Source organism: Lissotriton vulgaris, chromosome 1_1 (assembly GCF_964263255.1).
Source record: "Lissotriton vulgaris chromosome 1_1, aLisVul1.2, whole genome shotgun sequence".
Taxonomy (NCBI): Eukaryota; Metazoa; Chordata; class Amphibia; order Caudata; family Salamandridae; genus Lissotriton; species Lissotriton vulgaris.
In genome coordinates this window covers 2,081,081,611-2,081,103,301 of record NC_141685.1, presented here as the reverse complement: position 1 = coordinate 2,081,103,301, position 21,691 = coordinate 2,081,081,611, and the positions used below count along the sequence as shown (strand labels likewise).

The window sequence follows — 21,691 nt, the reverse complement described above, 5'->3', positions numbered from 1 at the left end:
GGCTGAGGTCAATGGTGAAAACTACAGCTATCACACAATGGTAGTATAGCCCTCTGCAAATTAGTTACATTGTCCTAAGTAGAGCACTATTTTGCGAATATTCTAATTGTGTGTTGTGGTTCATTACAGATCTACAGACATTATTGTTAAGTCTGACCAATAAATAGATACAGAATGGCACTGGCGAAAGTACAGCCTTAGCTAGTCAAGGGAGTTCTGGGTTGGCTAGATTTTGAGTTCTATTATATTGTAGTGCAATTGCATTGAGCAGATTGATGGATGGCGCCAGACACTCATGTCTTTAACAGGAGGGCATTGGACCTCTCCCACTGGTGTAATTGATATGGTGTGAATTGGGGATATGATCCCTCTCTCTAATCTAAAGCAAAGTACTGCTGGAAGTGCTCCCTGAAGAGAATGAAATAGTAAATGGCTTAGGAACCAGATCTAGCCTTGTGATCCCAGGGTTTAATGAGATAACATGCAGGATAAACATTGATGAATAGGCAAGAGCCAGACTGATGCAAGTGGGAGACCTCTGTACGTGGCAAATGTTCTGCACATGTATGCGGAAAATAGAGAGACATTTGTTTTTCATAGAGGTCAGTTCTAAGTGCATGGTAGTGTTGTGAGAGCAAGAGGTCTTGAAAATTCCCTCATCACATAGTGTGCTTCTAGGGAGGCAATACCCCTCTACCAAGCTCTTCTTCTATTCCAGTGTTTGCCACTGGGCAGGAGAGGTCAGAGGAAGACTGGACCAGTATACAATACAATATTATCAGGTAGTGCCCGATTCACATGTATTCAATTTAATTTTCTCCACTAGACTTACCTGCCCTTGAGAAAAGAGAAAGTGGCACATGCTGGGCTTGACAGTGGGTACCCCAGGTGTGGGAGGTTGATGCTGGGCTCTTCTATGCGGTTTGGGAATGCCAGTTCCTTCAAAAATATTGAGAAGCCCACTCATACAAATACCGGATATGTTGACAATAATTCTGTGATGAGAGACTAGTTCGGCATCCGCCACCCATGGCAATGTAGGACAGATGTGCCAGAATGAGGAAGGCAAGAAATGACTGACATTACTCTAAGTATTAGTAACAGTAAGTAATGTGTGTTCACTGTGTGCCCCTTTGTTTGTCGGTCACTTGCTCATGTAGTCTGTGAGTACTGACCATTGCAGTTTTAGTAAATATTTTAAAGGCTTTATTCTTTTATCTTTAAGGTGTTTATTCATTTTTATTGTTTTAACTACAATGTATTTGTATGAATTGTTTGTTTGTATCTTTTATGGCCCTGTGCCAAATACATTTACATTGACTGACTGACTGACTGACATTATTGATGTTATAGAAGTTTGTAAAATGCTCCAGACAGTAACCGCCATCACACACACTGACATGACTGTACAGCGGAGGGCTCGCCTTCTATATTATAGATAGATTGCGACTGAACTGCCTTAAACCATCACTCACCCACTAGTAGTTTTAGAAACCGCTATTATCCCTACAGCAACCATTTAATTTTTCAATAGTTTATTGCTGCTTGTAAACATATTGTATCTACTTATTGCTGCTTGCAAACATATTTTATCTTATTATGTTGAAAATGAGACTGGAAACCTTATACGATGTTGCATCTTTATTGAATAATTATCTGAAATTGCAACAATAAGGATGGCATGTTGGAAATAATAAAAACTGCTAATATAATCCATTGCTGAGTATTGTGGATTACTTGGTGAATTGGATGAGGCCATTTATAACTGATTTCTTTAGATAAAAAGATTGGATTGGATTCACTTTTCTGCTGCCTTCCAAGGAATTTAACAGCTCCTATCCAAAGCAAAATGCAAACTGTATTGTATTCCTGTGGTTGGCTAGCCAGAGCATGACAGTTTAATATATTCACAACGAAAAATGTTGTTAGACCTAGCATTCTTGCCATCGTATTCCCCCAAACCTTTTGTCTTCACTCCTGCTGTTTTGCTGAATTCATTTTTGTTGGCCTTAGGTCTCTGTGAACTTTACTGCTGCTAACTAGTTCTAAATTGCTTGTGCTCTCTCTCCCTCACACGTGGTAAAATTGGTTTACACCTAATTGGCACATTTAATTTACTTGTCAGTCCCTATTAAATTAAATGCTATTACATGGTGCCAGGGCCTGTAAATCAATCAAATGCTATTAGTGGGCCTGTACCACTCGACGTGCCACCCACTAAATTAGCTTTTTGAAACATGTCACAGGCCTGCTGCTGCAGCCTGCAGTTCAGTTTTAAACTGCTATTTTGGCATGCAAAATAACCCTTCTGCCAGGCCTAAACCTTCTTTTTTAATACTTATAAGTCACACCTAAGGTAGGCCCTAAGGACTTATAGGGCAGGGGGCATTGTATTTAAAATGTAGGACATGTGTTACGTTTTTTTATGTCCTAGCAGTTAAAAAACTCCTAAAGCCATTTTGTCTGTTGTAAAGCCTATCTCTCCCACTGACTAATACTGGGTTACCTTATTACACTTAATGAGTGATAACTTTGGATTGGGAGCACATAGTGAGATGATGTTTAAATTGAAATTATTTGTAATTTAAACTACTCTTAAATGGCGAAGTGAGATTGTAAGTCACAATTCTAAAAATGCCAATTTAGAAAGTTGACATTTTCTTCTCATAACTATATGTGCCTACTACCAGTGTCCTGGCTAACGTGCCACTGAATGGCTCTACTGTTGGAGTCTGTGGATTGCTTCCAGACAGTAACACAAAGGAGTCTTAGGTGTGGACAGGATGGGCCATCCAGGCAGTAGGACTGCGAGGGTCTGTATTCAGCCCCATTTTTATTTCTAAGGGCGTTGCCTCCACTACATACAAATGGGTCTGACACCAGGTCTGCCCTGTCATTTGTACCCTCAGACAGATTGATGTCTTGGCAGGGGAAATAGAAGACCTTTCCAGTACCAGAGGTGAGGGTAGTATAGGGAATCCAGCCCATGCAAAGGCTAAACCTCCTGAGCCATTGTTCAGAATACTACTGGACCTGTCAACATTACAGAAGAAGGACATCCCTGTTGCCATAGGCCTGCCCCCTGGCTGAGGCCTGCCTTGCTCTCTAGGAATGAGGACAGCTTACCTGAATGACTCCAGGGGTCAATTGACTGACCTGTGTGAGCTACAGGGACATAGAAGTTCAAATGAGCTCTTTGCCACTGCCCAGCTAACCTGGTGCACTGGACCTTCCTGAGGCTTGCTGGCCTCTGTTGGAGAGAGTTCCTAATCCCAAAAAGGTGCCCCCGATCTTGAAGCCTTGGCTGGAATAACTTTGGGAAACTCTGGAGAAGAAATTGCGAAATCCTGAAGTTTGGGCTCTTCTTAACCACAAACGGGCCCCTTCTTACCGAGACTCTGCCATCCTTGATGACCCCCAATGAGAAGCTCTGGTCAGGCCTGCTCTTCGTGCAACAGCGACTGCCAGAGATGACCTGCAAAGTAAGTTGTGCACTTTTTGCAACAACTACAGCTTGCATTGACTGCCAACAAGAGCCTACAGCAATGATGGCCTGCGACACCTGATGTGCTCTTTGCGCTACAAGGGCGGTAGCCCACGACACCTGGCATGTTCTTCGCATTAGAGTGATGACCATCCACAATGCATTTCCTACTCCTCTCCGCTTCCTCCACCGCAAATGTACTCTTCACATGTGACGAAGGCAACTTCTTCAGCGGGACTAACCTTGTCCCTGATTCGTGCAGTCAACCTGAACTTGTGAATTTCCCCCGGTCTTGTAAGACCAGATAATCGCGAGTGGCCCTTTGTGTTTTTAGGTGCTATTTTCACTAAAAACTTTAAATTGCATATCTCTGGTTCTAATGATTGGATTTTGGTCATTCTGGCATAATTACTTTGTGTTGTGTTTTCACTTTATTAGTTGTTTGTGTGCTGCATACATACTTTACAAATTGCCTGTAAGTTCAAACTTACTGCTTTTTGGCAATCTGCCAGAGGGCTAAACACAGCTTAATTTAGTGACTCTTGTGTTTTACACTGACAAGGATTGTGGCTGTTACCTGATTGGGGATTACAGCCCCCTCAACCAATAAACCAATTTCTTCCAAATATATTCAGTGTTGCAGGGAAGAAACTGTGATGGGCTCTGTAGATATTAGTTTTTTTGTGTATGAAGCCAATATGTTTTGAAGGGTGTCTTTCATAATCAATACATATTGTTCTGTGAACAGAAACCCGAGAGAAAGCTCACAAATCTAACGTAAATCAGTTTGATATTGAAAACAAAAAAAGAAGCATAATAAGTATCGACTTCAGCTTATAGTACAAGGGATTCAATTCTTAGGGACCATTCTAGTTCAGGAGTTACAAGAAAAGCAGTCCTCTAAGGGGAGCATTTCTACACACATGAAGCAATGGCTCCAAAAGTTGAGACTACCAGTCCCACTAGAAAAGTGCTAAGGTCCCACTCGAAATTACAATATTTCACAAGAGGACATACACATGAAAGATCTCCAAAAGCATTTTTAGTGACTGCATTAGCCAGAAACAAATGTGTTCTTGAAGATCGATACAGAGAGACAGCCTACCGTAACCAATTATTTTCAGAGCAGGATAACTCTTAGCTATTCACAGAAAACGTTGAGTTATTATGACATGCCTTAGGAAGTATTGAAGGAGTCTAGAATTGCATCAGACCATTCAATTTTACTAAAGGAATACTTATATGATATGCTTACTTATAGGGGCTTTCATCCAGCTCTCTTCATCCATTAGTCTGTGTTGTATTATCCACACTTTTCTTCCACCCACTACATCATACAGCATGGGACAGTGAGAAAGTCCACTTCAACTGCTGGATAGGTTTACTGTGAGTAACGGCATTCTGCTCTTTCACATGGAGGACAGCCACACCAAGGATTTCCCTTCATTGCCAGGGAGTACTAAAGCATTGCATGTTTTTTGAGGCCAAAACATATTTTTGTGTTTAGTCAATGTTTTTTCTAATTGCCATGGCTCTGGCAGCTCCACCAGCATTAGGTTATACAAGAACCATGACAAAAGGAAACGAGCATTGACAAAGCCAAAATGCAGGCAGTTAACACCAGACCTATTGCCTTTGCCAGTGCTTCTTTAATGGCTGATTATGATAATTTAACTACAAGCATGGAATAGGTAGGAGTCAGAAGTGAGAGAGTGTAAGAGAAAAGGCTACACGCAAGGTCTACATAGTTCTGTTCCATTCCTTCCACAAGTAGGAGTTTTGCAGCTATCCCTATCCATGCAAACTATTGTGAGCTTTTAGATTCTGAAGTTAAGCATGGTTTCAAAGTCTTCACCTGTCAGGAAAGCTATCTGGCATTCCGCTGGTTTGGTGACACCCATGTCAGATCTCATTGAACTATTTTATTTCACTGTTTCCTAAATTGGAAATAAATGAGAAGCTTGTGAGGATGGATGTATGAAGGAACTACACATTCCATTGTAACGCTTGACATACATATATATATATATATATATATATATATATATATATATATATATATATATATATATATATATATATATATATATATATATATATATATATATATATATATATATATGTATGTATGTATATATATATATATATATATATATATATATATATATATCTATACATATATATATATATATATATTCCAACTTTTCGTCCACTAGTCAAAGAACGATGTCCAAGCCTCAGTTGTATGCAAAACTGGATTTATTTCACATCCCACTCTATGCGTTTCGGGAAAAGCCTTCCCTTTGTCACGAGTACATTGGTCAGTTACATCCATACATTTAAAGAAAATCACATGACTTAATTGCATGATAAACATAGCCAACAGACTACCAACACATCATATGTCTGGAGCTATGTACTGCGCCTTATTTGAGATTACTGAGCTCTAGTATGCATTAATCATGATACAATTATTAAATGTTTTTATCTGTCAGTGTTATTCGTATTATGAGTTGGACGAGCGCTATTCACGGAGCATTTTATAAAACATTGTATCTCATGTCCCAAAATGCACCCTTGCCTTGCTATTCACATTATACATTATGAATTGCGAGGATAATCAAAACATTTTGCTGCTCTGTTTAAATAATATAATTATACTTAAACATCCGTGATTTTAAAGTAAATAAATAAATTAAAGGTTTCTGTTTTGCGCGGCAGCTTAGCAGCCTCGAATCCGCGGTCAGGCATACACTTTCATTAGCTGTGTGCTCGTGCTATCAATAGAGCTAGCGTTCAATTTATTCACAGTAACGCTATCGCCTCGTTGTATATTGGCTTAACAGTGTCCTTAGGGGTCTGAAGCTCATGTTGATTAAACGGGTTTAGCTTCACATTAAGCATACGTGAATATATATATATATATATATATATATATATATATATATATATATATATATATATATATATATATATATATATATATACGTATATATATGTATGTATATATATATATATATATATATATATATATATATATAAACACAAAAATCGTTGTAAAGGCATGCATGGTAAAGGCATATGCATTGTAAAATCCTGCATGGTATTGGTTATGCGTGGTAACAGTGTCTGTGGTGTAACAGCTGCTTTGTAAAAACAAAAAACAAAAAACAAAAACAAAAAAGTAATGGTTATGTGTGGTAACAGCTGCCTTGTAATGGCTGTTTCACCATGGGGATAACTACTACTGAAAATGTTTCACTCAGCATGTTTTACATAGTTGTACTAATTGGATACATTATTTCATCTTGTAATAAAGCATATAGGATGATACTCACGGACATGTAATTTTGGACTTTGCATGATGTTGGACTGCGACTGTAAAAAATGAAGGGTGCCTGCAATCGAACACACAATTTAACATAGTGCTTTTAACTAAACTATTCTTTGTATGACTTTTTTAAGTTTATCATGAAACAAATTGAAAATTAGCAGAAGCAGTCTATTAGAATGTGTGTTTATTGTTACTTTATTAATATGTATGTAGAATTTAATCATGATTCTACAGAAAGACAATTCACATTATTATTATCAATAATTATAAAACATGATGCAGAAAAGAAAATATCTTATCCATGCAAAACAAGGGTGCAAGAGCACACAGAGGAATTCGATGCCTGCAAAACCACAAGTGCATAGGAGTGTTACCAGGTCATTGATTCTAGAGGCTGCTATTTACAAAATGTATTGTGTGTACTGGACATTTGTTTTATATAATAGGCATAACCAACAAAAGTCATGGGATAGTTGTAATTCAGCTCACTGTCCTGCAAAAACATTACACCTGTTGCATTCTGTCACATATCCCTCATTTTCTAATATCAATGTAATTTATTTCAACTTCCTAGATGCAACGTCATACCTGTTTCTTTGTTAATTATTCACATGTAATGGCTCCGTTTGTCCTTGCTGTTCATTTATTAATTTAATTACTTTATTTAGTTAGTTATTTAATTAGTGTTATTTATGTAATGTCTTTATTTAATATATGTCCCTGAGTGGTATCAACGCTCTGCAGTTCTTAGTTTGATTGGCTAATGACAATGAGTAAAATGAAGAGATAAGTGATAATGGGTCCAATAATAGTAATCATACAGTTCACCTTTGTCACTTTCTTGTCGCTGTAAAGTCCAAAATTATTGATCATTAATAAAAGGAAAAATAGTTATAAAAACAGAGATGTAGAATACTGTTATAAAATTAATAATGTTTATAGTAATGAAAATGCACAGAACAGATAGTATCATCATATAACAACTGAATGGATAGAACAATCAGGAGTACCTGTTGTATACAACCTGTAATATTGTCTCAATTTTAAATTACATAACTGAAATGGGGTGGTAGGGCGCCTGTCTAGTTCAATTATTGTCTGTCTAATTTACTGCTCTTACTGTGTTTGCACTACTAACTGTTCCTAATTTTTCATCTCTGTGTCTGTACACATTAATACTCACAGGCGTAGGAGTATATTTGCTTTCCTAACTCTACTACCTTCATGTCTTTGGACTGATTATCTTTTGGCTTTTTATATTAACCCTTGGTAAGTTATTTTTCTATTTTCCCAACTGTTTTTCTAATTCCTGCTTAATTTGTAACTGCTGACATTAGATTGTTTCTCAAAAGGCTTTTCTAAATGTTAACTCTTTAGAACAAATCCTTTTAAGCGCTTGCATATGATGAAAAAACTAAAATAATTTTCCACATGGAACTGCTTGCGCTGCCACTCTGCCATTTAGCAAATACGGGCTTGGCTATATTAAGCTTGAATCTACTTAATGAGATTTAAATAACTATATTCATATTTCTTGCCACAAATTAGGCAGGTATTTTCTTGGATGATGAGGTAAGTTTGCAAGTTACTCACATAATGTCGAGATTTATGCAAGGACAAGGAGAGCAAGGAGACAGAGGCGACTTGGGAGGAAGGTATGGAGGACAAGTCTGTGGTCACTGCTTCTATTTATTTATTTTCGGAGTTTTATGTAGCGCGAACAGGACTCGTTCGGGTATCTGAGTGCTGTGTAAATAGCAATCGAGTCATACATAACGGGAAAGGAGAAAAGTAAATGACAATCAGAGAGAAATAAGGATGGTGCGATATGTAAACATTATATCGTTTAGCATCGCAGTTTCAAGATCGACTGGGGTCTACACAATGCTGGATACGCTGAGATGATTTGGCACTCCTAGGGAAGGAATCTATCAGATAGATTCATCAAAGAAAAATGGGCTCGCAAAGGGCCAGATTCTGAGAATCTGGCCCTTTGCAAGCGCAATTTTTGCATTTGGGATTCATCATCCCAAAGGAAAAATCGCTAATTGCGAAATCGCTAAATTGCGAGGAATTGCATTTAAGGAATCTCTATTTGAGATTCCTTAAATGCATTTCATTAACCATTTTTAGATTGCGAATTCACTATTTTTGGCCGCTATTTACCGCAAAGTCTGACTTCGTGGTAAATAGCGAAAACTTAGAAAAATGCACTTTAGTGCATTTTTCTAAGTTGGATGTTACACACACACATGTCCTGTGGGCATGTGTGTGCGCAACATCAGTCTACATTGACATTTCAGGGGTGCTACAGGGTGTCATTTGGACACCCCTGGCACCCTTGAAATCGCATCCTTATTTGCGATTAGCAATTTGCTAATCGCAAATAAGGAGGCTGTAGGAATCACAATTTGTTTGCGATTTTTACATGAATCCCGATTTGCAAGTCCATAATAGCGATTCCTTAATAATCGCTATTAAGGACTCGCAAATCGGGACATTGATGAATCTGGCTGTATGCATCAGAAGCCTTTTAACTTCTTTTTTGACGACAAGAGCTGAACTTCCAGACCACAAACAAGTAGAGTCCCCAGTGATTGGTTCAAGAAACGATTTTGGCACTTCTAGGCTGTTTCAGTGGCAGCAGGTGGAGGAGAAAGCCACCTTGCAACTTTCTTACCTGTGCACCTTGCACTTCGTTGTTTTCTCCTCTTTTCCCAGTTCTAGTTCTTTACAGTTCTGTGACGTTACTGTACCTGATTCCATATGAGCCGATTCCTTTTGTATCTAACATGAGACTCACAGGGCCATATTCTCAAGGAAGTGGCGGAGAGAGGCGTTAGCCTTCTTGTCTTAACGCCTCTCTCCACCACTTTGGAAACGCGAGGCTGCACCCTATTCTTAAGGATATTGTGCAGCCTCGCGTTTCCACCTGCAATGGCGCTAAGTTTCACAACTTAGCGCCAACGCAGGCACCCTTGCACCAGAGTGCAAGGGTGTCTGCAAGCAGGATTTTTGTTTATGTACAGGAAGGTGTCCCTTACTGTACATAAACAAACCTTAAATGCCAGTTTGTAACTTACATGTGTGATTCTTCTTTAAGTTACAAAACGGCATTTAAAAAAAGGTTTGTTTATGTACAGGAAGGGACACCTTCCTGTACATAAACAAACCATGGCATTTTGATTTTTCCATGTGTGCTGCACAAGGCTGTACACATGAAAAAAGAAAAAACGAGGAGAAATAAAGCATTTCTCCTCGTTTCCCCTCCTTAAGACCAGATTTTTCCTGGTCTTAAGTTTGGCGCTACCTCCTATTTACGCTACCCTTTTGAACAGGAGGTAGCGTCAAACTCAATGGGTGTTGCGGTGGAACACCCACTGCAACACCCACTGCGCGCCCCTGTCATGCTAAAAACAGCGTGAAGGGGGCCCTATTCACAAGGCAGCATTAAGCATCGTAAGCCACTTAACGCGGCTTAACGCTGCCTTGTGAATAGGGCTAAGCCCCTATCTCCACAACAACGTCACTAAAAGTGACGTTGCAGTGGCGATAGGGGCTTGAGAATATGCCCCACAATGTTCTACAAAGAAGTGAGAGGGCAGTTGAAAAGATTTACAGTTAAGATGCATACTCATTATATAGTAGTGTCCTTCCCTGTTTCTCATGCAATTTATGTTACTGACATTTTAATAACATGGGAAGATCTAATAGCCTAACAAGTTTAAAAATAAATCTCTAATTCTTGTGGCTACTAGTTCTAGACAGTAATTTTCAGATCTGTTATGAATTAAACAAATCCCAGATTAAGAGATGGAAATATCAGTACTTTGTGGTTCTATGGTAAAAAAACGATCGATCGTTATTGAATACATTGCCAGATCTTCCAGTTACCTATCTAACAAACAATCGATCAGTTCATGAAGAATTGTTGGTAAAACTACCAGCATTTCAGTAGGCGACCCATATCTTGCACACATCTTTTTGAGTGGTCACCTAACAGAGGGGACCATCTATAAAATTTGAACAACTCACAAGTGCAATATTGTAGCATTTGGACATGGATGCATCCGTTTTAAACACATTGTTATGTAAAAGACTGCAGGCAAAGTCTATTGGATGAAAAATCTAGCTCTATACTCACCATGCTAACATTTCCCACCAAGAATTTTTTATTAAAGATAAAATGTATCTTAGCAGCTGAAGCACAGCATTTACTGTTCTTCAATCTTCCTTGTCCTAGTCCTTACAAAGAATGTTTTGCCCGATTCAACATACAGGGTTACCTCTACTGGGCACCTTTTCCAAAGAAATAGTCATAGCCTCTTGTTCTTGTTCTAGCGTCTCCCACATCTGAGAGATCCACCAGTGAGACATCCTGTTCTTCGCCCTAACTCACTCTAAATGCAAAGGGTCAAATTCCCATTGTTTCCTTGAAACTCTGTTCATTCATTCTTTTAATCTGTCCTTGACTCTTCCCCACTTCTCTCTTTAATTGACCTGTGTTTTTAAACCTCTTCTCATTTTTCTCTTTACTTTATATCTCTTTGTTTTTCATCAAGTCCCTCTATCTTCCACTACCTCTTGCTGCATTCACCTCTTTCTTATTTTCCTCTTTTTCTATATTGCCTCTCTCTTGGAGTACTGTACTCCTCTGCTTCTCTCTGTGTATGAAATAATGCCCCTATGCCATTGTCTGTACAAATGAGAGCAGAAAACCTCCTAGCAGAAATCTCCAATAGACTGGACCTATGTGCCCCGAGACTAGGGAACAAATTCCAAAATCTGAAAAATGGTACTTGTTAGAAATGGTGGTCTCTAGTTGGCAATGGTTTGCACATTTGTCTAAATAGGGACCCTTGCTTCTAGTCAAGGAAAGGGGGGTACACTTCTAAAATAACCCCTGCTCACCCCCTTGGTAGCTTGGCACGAGCAGAAAGACTTATCTTAGAGGCAGTGTGTAAAGCATTTGTGAGCACATACAGTAATACAGTGAAAACATTACAAATGGGCATCACACCAGTTTAAAAAAATAAGAAATATTTACTAGACTTAACAAAGACCTAATGACAAAAATCCACAGTTCAATATCAAGAATATGACTTTAAAATGGTAGAAATAGCTTAGTTAAAAGTAAAGGGTAAATGCGACACTTTACTCTCAAAGTACCTTAGATGCGTCACGCAAAACAAACAAAACGGTCGCAGGGAAGGTGATGCATCGGTTCCTTGCTTTGGGGAAGGCGATGCGATGGTTCCTTTCTGCAGCGCAGGGGAGATGATGCGTGCGGGGAACCCGATGGACTCTTGAGCCACGACAAGCCCTGCGACACGCTTCTCCGGTGATGCGCCGGCAACCTCTGTGGGGGTGACACTCATCAAGGGTGCCATCTTATCGCATCGCACAGGATCGTCACATCGCATCGAGGCGCCATCTTGTTGCATCGCAACCGGAACGCATCACGAGAATCTACGCATCACCCCCTCTCTGGTAAGGACCAAGACGCATCCCTTACTCTGCGCAAGCATTGGGGCGCGACTCATCATCTCCCCAAAGAAAGGAACCGACGCATCTCCCTTCCTGCGAACCTTTTGTTTGTTTTGCGTTATGCATCCAGGTACTTTTGTGAGAAATTTGTCGCATTCATCATCAACTTGAATTAAGTAACTTCTACCATTTTTCAGGCACATGCATCAAAGGATTTTGCGATCGCAAATGGTGCGAATCGCAAAAATCGGGCGTTTGCGATCGCAAAATCTGCTTTTGGAATGCATGAAGGGTGAAGGGCCTCGCAATTTGAGAATTCGCAAATATTTGCGAATTCTCAAATTGCGATTGCATTTAAGGAATCGCATTTTGCGATTCCTTAAATGCAATGCATGAAACTTAAAAAAATTGCAAATTCGCAATTAGGGGGAGCAAATTACCATGAGGTTGAACCTCATGGTAATTTGCGAAAACTTTGAAAAATGCACTTTTGTGCATTTTTCAAAGTTTCATGTTGTGCACACACATGCCCTAAAGGGCATGTGTGTGCACAACATATGTGCACAGATTGATTTCAGGGGTGCAACAGGGTGTCCTTTGGACACCCCTGCACCCTTGAAATCACATTCTCAATTTGCGATTCGCTAATTGCTAATCGCAAATTGAGAATGTCTTCCCATTCATTCCTATGGGCCTGTAGGCCCATAGGAATGAATGGGGAGGTATTCCTTAATTGTGATTCACAATTTGCGAGTCGGAATTAAGGAATTTTAAGAAATCGCAAATTTTTCAGCGATTTCTTCATGCATAAGCTTTTGCGATTTCTTAATTGCGATTCCTTAACAATCGCAATTAAGATATCGCAAAAGCCAACAATGATGCATGTGCCTGTTAATGTCTATTTTAAGTACAGTATTGTGGATTTTTGTAGTTTGTGGTCTTTTGTTAAGTCTATATAAAAGATACTTATTTTTATAAAACCTGTGTGGTGTCCATCAGTAGTGTTTTCACTGTATTACTATGTGTATTCACAAATGCTTAACACACTGCCTCTGAGATAAGCCGGTCTGCTCGTGCCAAGCTACCATGGGGGTGAGCAGGGGTTATCCAGTAGTGTAATCCCCTTTCACCGACTTGGAAGCATTTGGTCAAAGGTGTATACCATTGTCAACTAGAGATCCCCAGTTTTAACAAACCCTCTCTCAGAACCCCTCCCTCACTTAGTATGTGTTCTCCTTAGCGCCGTAATATCCCTACGGATGAATGTTGCGCTCTATTAATAAATAAATAAATAAATCTCTCTATTGCACTCTGAAACCTTACCTATTTCTGGACCTCTCTTTCTTTACCTACATTTTCTTCCTTCTTATTTCTCTATCCTTCTCTCTGGCTTCATCACCTTTCTCTGTTTATTTTCTCTCTCTTATACACATATCTTTCTAGATCATCTCCACCTCTACTTCATGTATCCATCTGTACTGTTTTCTTTATGTCACTGTCCATCTCCTGTATCCTGCCCCATCCCATTTCTCTTACTTAGAAGGGTCATTGATATCAGTCTAGCCAGAGAAGTGCACACATTTAAAGAGGAGAAATGTGACTTAAGTAGGCAAAGATAAACTAGAAGAACGTTACCAGATTTTAACCAAGGACTGGTGAAAATCCTGAGAGCAGCATTTTGATCTTCACTGTTGCAGCCAGTAGTGAATAGGAGCAACTCCTCTGCAATGGCAGGGAGCGTCAGCCCACTGGCTCAGAGTCAGCAGGTGAAAAATAAAACAATATTCTTTCATCTTTTTATTTTTCAACTGCTGGCTTAGCCAGTGTGCCAAGGGAGGGGTGGGTACGGGGTCATGGGAGTGGGGAGGAGGACTGGTTTGTGCACTTCTAAGTGTACACGTGTGTTTGGCCGGCCGTCTTAGGCTAGCCAAGTCCACATGCGCGCTTAGGTTTCTCCAACCGGGCTGCATTGAACAGCTGGGTTGGAGAAACAGCACAGACTCCCTGTCCTGAGCGGAGCGCCAAACCATACCGCTCATGCCAATCCCAGAACTACTCGCATAGAATGAGAGAAGCACGAGGATTGTACAGAGAGTCTGTGATGCTGTCCCAGTGTGCTGAGACTAGGAAGAACACTGAGGTGCGACACTGGAGGCAGCCGGCAGCTTCAGGTAAGTTCCTTTCAAAAAATATATTTTTTACCCACCACTATGTGAATGTAAAATGTGTTATGTTTGTGATTATATGTATTCAGCAACTAAAGTTACAATGTCAAGTGCTGTAAGCATATGTATTATTTTAATATTACACCCTAGTCCTCTAACTATCTAAAAAGTCACCCATAGCATATTCTTTCTGACAGTGGGAGTAATACGCTGGTAAAATACTTGATTCCTTATAAAATGTTGGTGTTACATGCAAACAAATCTAGAGCGAAACTCAAAAAGTAATGGCTTTGTCAAGGCTTGTTCAAGCTTTCTTTTGGACCTATTTGGCTCGTGGACACCAGGCAGCTTGAGCTTTCAGCTGTTTTTGTGTGTACCTCTTTATGAAAGTTTTAACATATACTTCAATATCGTTGTCCATCACAAGATATTTTGAATAATGGAAAGGGCGCAATAAATGTAAAGTAGTTCCAAGCAGGGGGCCCCAAAATGTATCTTGACCGGGGCCCCACAAATCCTTAATATGTCACTGTCTCCGAGGGCACCAGGAAAGTGGAGGCTAATGCCTCCACTTCTGCGCTGAGAGCCCACCTGCATGTGGATTTATCTGTGCCCTCAGCAAGGCCACTGCAGCTGCCGCTCCACTGGAGGGACTTACGCTTTGCAGTAAGAGACCCATGTTTACTGTGGCCACTCTGCAAAGATGTTTTGGTTTCTATAGCAAACTCCCTGTGGTCCTGAATAGAAAATGTATGGTGGGACCACCGCCCTAACTAGGGCAGGATGGCTTGGGGAATATAGACTGTCTGAAATTTCTACTTATGAAGTCAGCTTTTGTTTTGTCGTTGGAAACCTGGTGCTTCATCAACCTCTAAATTAGTGCCCAAGTGATTTCAGCCATTTAAATAGCAGGTAATAGGGTTGAAGGGAGTCCTCGCAACACTGATTTGCTATTCATTTCTAGGAACTTTTAGTGCACTCAAAAATCTTAATTCCAAAGTATAAAAGACTTTCTTCAGTATTTCTTAATACATTTGATAAATTTCTGAGACAATTTCAGACTTTTATGCTTTCCTATTAGCAAAGAAATATAGCAGTGAAAGTTGCAGCATGGCATCTGAAAGTATTTGAAATGTTTGTCTTTTTATTTAACAAAGGCATCGATTATGTGTAGCCAGCAGTAATGATTAATACTTGAATTGCTTTTTTTCCAGGAATAAAAATGGTTTGAAGAAGAGGAAGCTGACCAAGTATGTGTCTCATGACATTTCAAAAAATATCTACAGGTCAATCATGATACAAATAATTTTAGTTGAAAGTGGTTTTGTATTTTATCAAAGACTTGTTTTCAATTACATTCTTGAGAGAAAAGTAATATCTGCATGATCTAATCTCTATTTCACTTCAGAACAATGTGTGGTACTTTCTGGGCAAATGATAGAAGACTTGTACTTCCAGCAAATGTTTAATAGTTGTTCACAATCACATTTGGTATCCATGTTTTTCATATATATTTCCTTTTTGCAGTATTGTTTTTATTTATCTTTTTTATTCTTGGCTGCAGAAAGCTTTAGCTGTCTGCTGGCAAGACCTTAATCTTCAATACATTGCATACACTTAGATAGGAGTTTTAGCCATCCCTTGCTCATGATTTGATGACTTTGTTGTCTATTTCTCCCTTTTCTTGTGTTTGCCTCACCCCGGAGCATTTAGTTCTCATATTGCCCTAGCTGGATGATGCATACTTCCAGTACTGACATAAGACATTGGGCCTGATTTTGATCTTAGATGACGAATTACTCCATGACGACGGTGACAGATATCCCGTCCGCCGAAATATCAATATCATAGGATGTATTAGGATTTATATTTTTGCATACGGAATGTCTCTCACTGTTGTGACGGGGTAACCCATCCGCCAAGATCTAAATCACGCTTGCTGTTTTTGGAAGGGACTATTTCTTTAGCTGTTCCCTTATTCCATTTTTCTTCCTCCCGTCACTTTCCCCACCTAGCAACCTCCTCGATTTTTCTTAAATTTTTTTGTGATACTTTGCCACTGAGTGTAGTATCAGCGGGCGGCCAGTCTAAAATGTCAGCAATCTTAAAATATATTTGTGATTATGTCAATATGGTCATGTATGAGTGTGTATGCACACAGACAAGCAGTGGGTACCTATGAATGGTTTGTTTTATTTTAACAATTCATATTCAAAGACTTCCACTATGGATGTGAACGCATCCATGGTGTCCATCTTTCAACGAATTTGATAAAAACATTATAAAGGCATTCAAATGTGGATGCCATGGATGTGTGCACATTCACAGCGCCATCTTATTATTGCATTTATAATGCCTTACAACCTGGCTGCTGCAGATGTGGGTATTTCCTGTAGCTATCAAACAATGCATATTTGTATTGCAATGAAACAAAAGACATTTACAAGCAGATATATCCACAAAGTATGCTTTGTATTACTAAACAGCTCTAATATATAACACCTTGTCCCCTTAAGTGAGACATGTAAACACTCTCTGTCCTTTCCGGGTGTGATCAATGGATTTAGTATATACCAATGAGATTTATTCAGAAGCAACAATATAACTCAAAAATTCATGAAGCTAAATATTGCCATGTGTTGTTAAGAATCAAAATCAGCATATCTCATTCAGCTCCCACTTTTTTGTTTTAAATACCCAAGAAATATTTTGCTCTCTATGTACAGATCAGTATTAAACAAGCTATGTAAATATCTCTAAGACCCAATTCCACTGAAATTAGTAGAAACTTGAAATCTTAACAGTATTTAAAAGTGGCATTTTTTACTAATTCAGCAGCCTTTCTGTGAAGGTTTGATGCTAAAGAAAAAGCCCAAATCTCAGCGTTAAATATGCAAGATTTTTACCGCACTTATATCTATAAAAAAACCTTAGCAAAGCCAATAGCTCTGGCCTTAGCATGTGTAATGACTTAGGGGCAGATTTATGTCAGACTTGCGCCACGTTTAAGCCGCTGTTGCATCACGCAATGGCGGCGTAAATGTGGCGCATCCCTGCGACCCATTTACAACATGACGCATCTAGGCAGATGTGTCACGTTGTAAAGCCCTGCGCCACATGTGGGCGTTCCGGTGCAGGGTGGGCGTTCCGGTGCAGAAGTGCATGCGTGAAATCAACAAGATTTCACGCAGGCACTTTTAGGCCAATGCTGCATCAAAACCCTGCGCCTGCTTGAAGCAGGCGTAAGGCTTGATGCAGCATTGGACAGATAGGGTCCCCCAGAGCATTGCTGGAGCTGGTTCGAGCTTGCGATGCAACTCCAGCAATGCGCCGCCTTTACGGCACAGATGCGTCACGCATCTGTGCCGTTTTTGCCCCATGGTGCTCCGCTTGTAAATGCGGCGCACCATGGGTGGCGGAGCTGTGGCGCACAATAACTGGCGCATTCCTGGGGATTAGCCAGTTATTGTAAATCTGCCCCTTATTCTTTTTGTTTTTATTACGATCACATGCTAAAAGTTACAAAAAGAATAATTGAAAATTAACAATTAAAAATAATTTTAATAGATTAATACTAGTCCTCTCTATCAGGCAGGAGTACTGTTGTAGTCGAGGCTATGTTGGGTCCATTGCTTCACAAGTATGTCTAGTGTATGCTAACCGAAAGGATCAGAGAAGGCTATTTTCATTCTTGCATCACACCTGCTGCATCACTGGTTAAATAAGCTGTAAATGTGAGGAAATGTTTTACACAGCAGCATAGTGAGGCCTGTAAATCTTTAGCTTGGAAAAGAAAGCAAAATGTTTTAGAAACACCAGGTTTTATTTAAAAAAAATACAAACATCAAATTATAAGCAACTTATATCTCAGGATACAAATGTATAGTGAGAGCTAGGAAATTTAGGTCACAAGTTGTGAGTTCAACATACACTTGATTTTACAGACTTTTGAGAATTTGAACTTAGGGCCAGCAAACGTCATGGATGACTAGAGCAGGCACAGTGCATAAATGTAGGCATTACAAAGAGATGAACATTTTCAAAATGTAAACAAAGGCGAATATAAACTGCAAAGATACAGTAGGACATTAACTAGTATTTACAAATGTAATATACACCGATGGGCCTGCAATGCTTTGCTTCGTTGAATAATGTGCCTGCACCATTGTGTGTTATTGCTTGATTGAAAGGGTGCCTCAGGTTTCCCTGTGACCCACAACCTCCCTCCTACATAGTGTATAAGGGAACTCCCTTACAGAGTGTGGCTTCTTATGTGAAACACAGTTAGTGTGCCTCCCAGCAGCCTGCTAGACCAGGCACTCACTTCAGTAACATGGCAATGAAAAGGAATGTCCTCGTTTGCCTAGGGCACACCCCTATGCACAGAAAGAACACCCTGTTGACTTCATACTTGTACAAATAGTGCATCCGGCAATGCAAGGGGCCAGGCAAGCACTTGCAGCCTTTTCTGTAATATTTAAGGGCCACATGGTGCAAAGATCAGGCTCATGTACCTTGAGTGCCCCTTAAGAATTTCCTGTAATGTGGCTCCATGACTTTTACTGGTAAGGCCTAAGCATGAGCGGATTTTGCGGATTGGCAATCCGCGAATTTTGCGGATTTGCGGATTCGCAATCCGCAAAATCCGCGAATTCCCGCGAATTTGCGGATTTTTTTTTTTTTGTGTTCGCCCGTGTTTCTGCCAGTTCGCGAGGGTTTTTACAATTTCGCAATTTGCGAACTTACCTGTCGGGTCGCAAGTTTTGCGAACTTGTTGTTTCTACGTGTCCAGCCTGTTTGGGACACTCTTCTTCATCACTGCCACTCTCTGTCACCACTGCCACTCTCTGACTACTCATGCCACCCTCTGGCCCACCCATGCCACCCTCTGTTTCATCACCACACCCTCTGGTTGTCCAGTGTACATTATTTTCGGCAAAGCAAAGCACACCTTCCCTGCCTCAAGTGACCTGAATTAATTTGGGGCTGATTAATGTGTCACAGAATATTTTTTTAGCTGGCACCTGCTTCCTTAGTGCGCCCTGATTAGTGATCTTTTGCACTTGCTAAGTGCTTTCATTGTTGCAAAATTAGTTACAACACCTGCCCTGCCCCAACTGACAATAATGAATTAGGGGCTGATTAATGGATTTTAACTTCCAGCCTGGCTCCTGCTTGTCTCCCTTAGCTGTAATTCAGGACCTTTGTGGCATATGTGTAACTATTCTGAGGTTCAGAGCAGGGTCACATAATAGTTTCAACTGGCAACTGAACTCTGGAGGGGCCCCTCAGGAAGCACTACAGGAAATGGCTACTAATGATGTGCCTGAACTTTTGAACCTGGTAAGTAGTTACTTTCAGTTTTGCTAAGATCGTATTTCTGCAATTTTGCACTTATTCGCGGGGCGCGAACTCACGCGAACAGTGCGAGCAGCGCGAGCAAAATCCGCTGCTCGCGGATTTTGCGGGAAATTCGCAAATCTCGCGGATTGCGGATTTCCCGAAAATCCGCAAAATCCGCGAGCGTAACGGATTTTCCGCCCATGCTTAGTAAGGCCCATGATTCCAGAGGTAGAAATGTGAAGGGTGCTTGCCTCTTTAAGCCCTGAAACAGCATATTTACTGTTAACTTCTACTAAAATGGTCGGTGAGTATATTCCTGAGGCTACTTCACTGGTGGAATTTGCGACACCATGCTGTTCCTCATGGTGAAGGAAACAACTCTTGATTTAACAGTACTTACAGAAATTGGAGGAGTTTACATTACCTCTAAACTCTCAAAATACCTTCTTCATTGGACTCCATGCTGCGACTAGCTTAAGCAGCTCTTTTGTGTGCAAAAGAACACACAGTATTGAAAGATAGCTATCTGAAACCTGTTGCGCATTACCTTTGTGCTGTGTTTCCAGTTGGTGGTTGTGAGAGATACCTTAAAGCAACGCTTAATATGTGCTGGTGTTTCCCTTTGCTCAGCCCTGGCACTTATTTCACAACACTAGCACTTATTTCTGATAGTCCACCACAGGGTGGTACGATGTATTATTTTTTAAGCAGAGATTATTTGAAACATATGTCAAATTACAATAATAATATCTCGTCCATGCCATTCTTACAGCTCTGCGATACAAAAGGGGATGATGGACGGAGCGTTTGAGCAAATCAAACACTCACCCCCAGTCAACTGATCTGGGTTTAATCCATCACTATTCTTTAGCTCACTCAGCCAACCCAGTTCAGACATGGCCATATGCAAATCAGTCTGACCCTGTGCCTCATGGGAACAGTCCAGCCCGAACTGTCAAGCCATGTCTTCCCTGGACCGGAAACAAGCATCCTAGGACCGGTTTAGGATTCATAATTCTCATCAGCCAGGCTATCTTGAATCCAGTGGCCAAGTGAGCAAGGGACTCACGTCTGAGCATACCCTGCCAACTTAGGGCAAAGAAAGCAATACAAATGGGGATGATGGACGGAGCGTTTGAGCAAATCAAACACTCACCCCCAGTCAACTGATCTGGGTTTAATCCATTACCATTCTTTAGCTCACTCAGCCACCCCAGTTCAGACATGGCCATATGCAAATCAGTCTGACCCTGTGCCTCATGGGAACAGTCCAGCCCGAACAGCCAAGCCATGTCTTCCCTTGACCGGAAACAAGCATCCTGGGACCGGTTTCGGATTCATAATCCTCATCAGCCAGGCTATCTTGAATCCAGTGTCCAAGTGAGCAAGGGACTCACGTCTGAGCATACCCTGCCAACTTAGAGCAAACAAAGCGATACAAAAGGGGATGATGGACGGAGCGTTTGAGCAAATGAAACACTCACCCCCAGTCAACTGATCTGGGTTTAATCCATCACCATTCTTTAGCTCACTCAGCCACCCCAGTTCAGACATGGCCATATGCAAATCAGTCTGACCCTGTGCCTCATGGGAACAGTCCAGCCCGAACTGCCAAGCCATGTCTTCCCTGGACCGGAAACAAACATCCTGGGACCGGTTTCGGATTCATAATCCTCATCAGCCAGGCTATCTTGAATCCAGTGGCCAAGTGAGCAAGGGACTCACGTCTGAGCATACCCTGCCAATTTAGGGCAAACAAAGCGATACAAAAGGGGATGATGGACGGAGCGTTTGAGCAAATCAAACATTCTCCCCAGTCAACTGATCTGGGTTTAATCCATCGCCATTCTTTAGCTCACTCAGCCACCCCAGTTCAGA

The 21,691-nt window shown here is 40.5% G+C and overlaps 1 protein-coding gene across 6 annotated transcripts in view; it reads left to right on the top strand.

Moving 5' to 3' along the window:
* The window catches only part of PTPRO (protein tyrosine phosphatase receptor type O), a 1,018,456-nt gene that overhangs the window by 842,978 nt on the left and 153,787 nt on the right, over positions 1 to 21,691 (top strand). For 2 of the 6 annotated variants that reach the window (XM_086920999.1, XM_086920991.1), the window contains exons 17-18: positions 8,004 to 8,087; positions 15,685 to 15,720. In XM_086920999.1, the coding sequence (XP_086777125.1) occupies positions 8,004 to 8,087; positions 15,685 to 15,720 (120 nt within the window). Of the gene's footprint in view, positions 1 to 8,003; positions 8,088 to 15,684; positions 15,757 to 21,691 lie in introns of all 6 variants that reach the window. The other 4 variants (XM_086920983.1, XM_086920973.1, XM_086921017.1 and 1 more) reach the window with 3 other exon arrangements.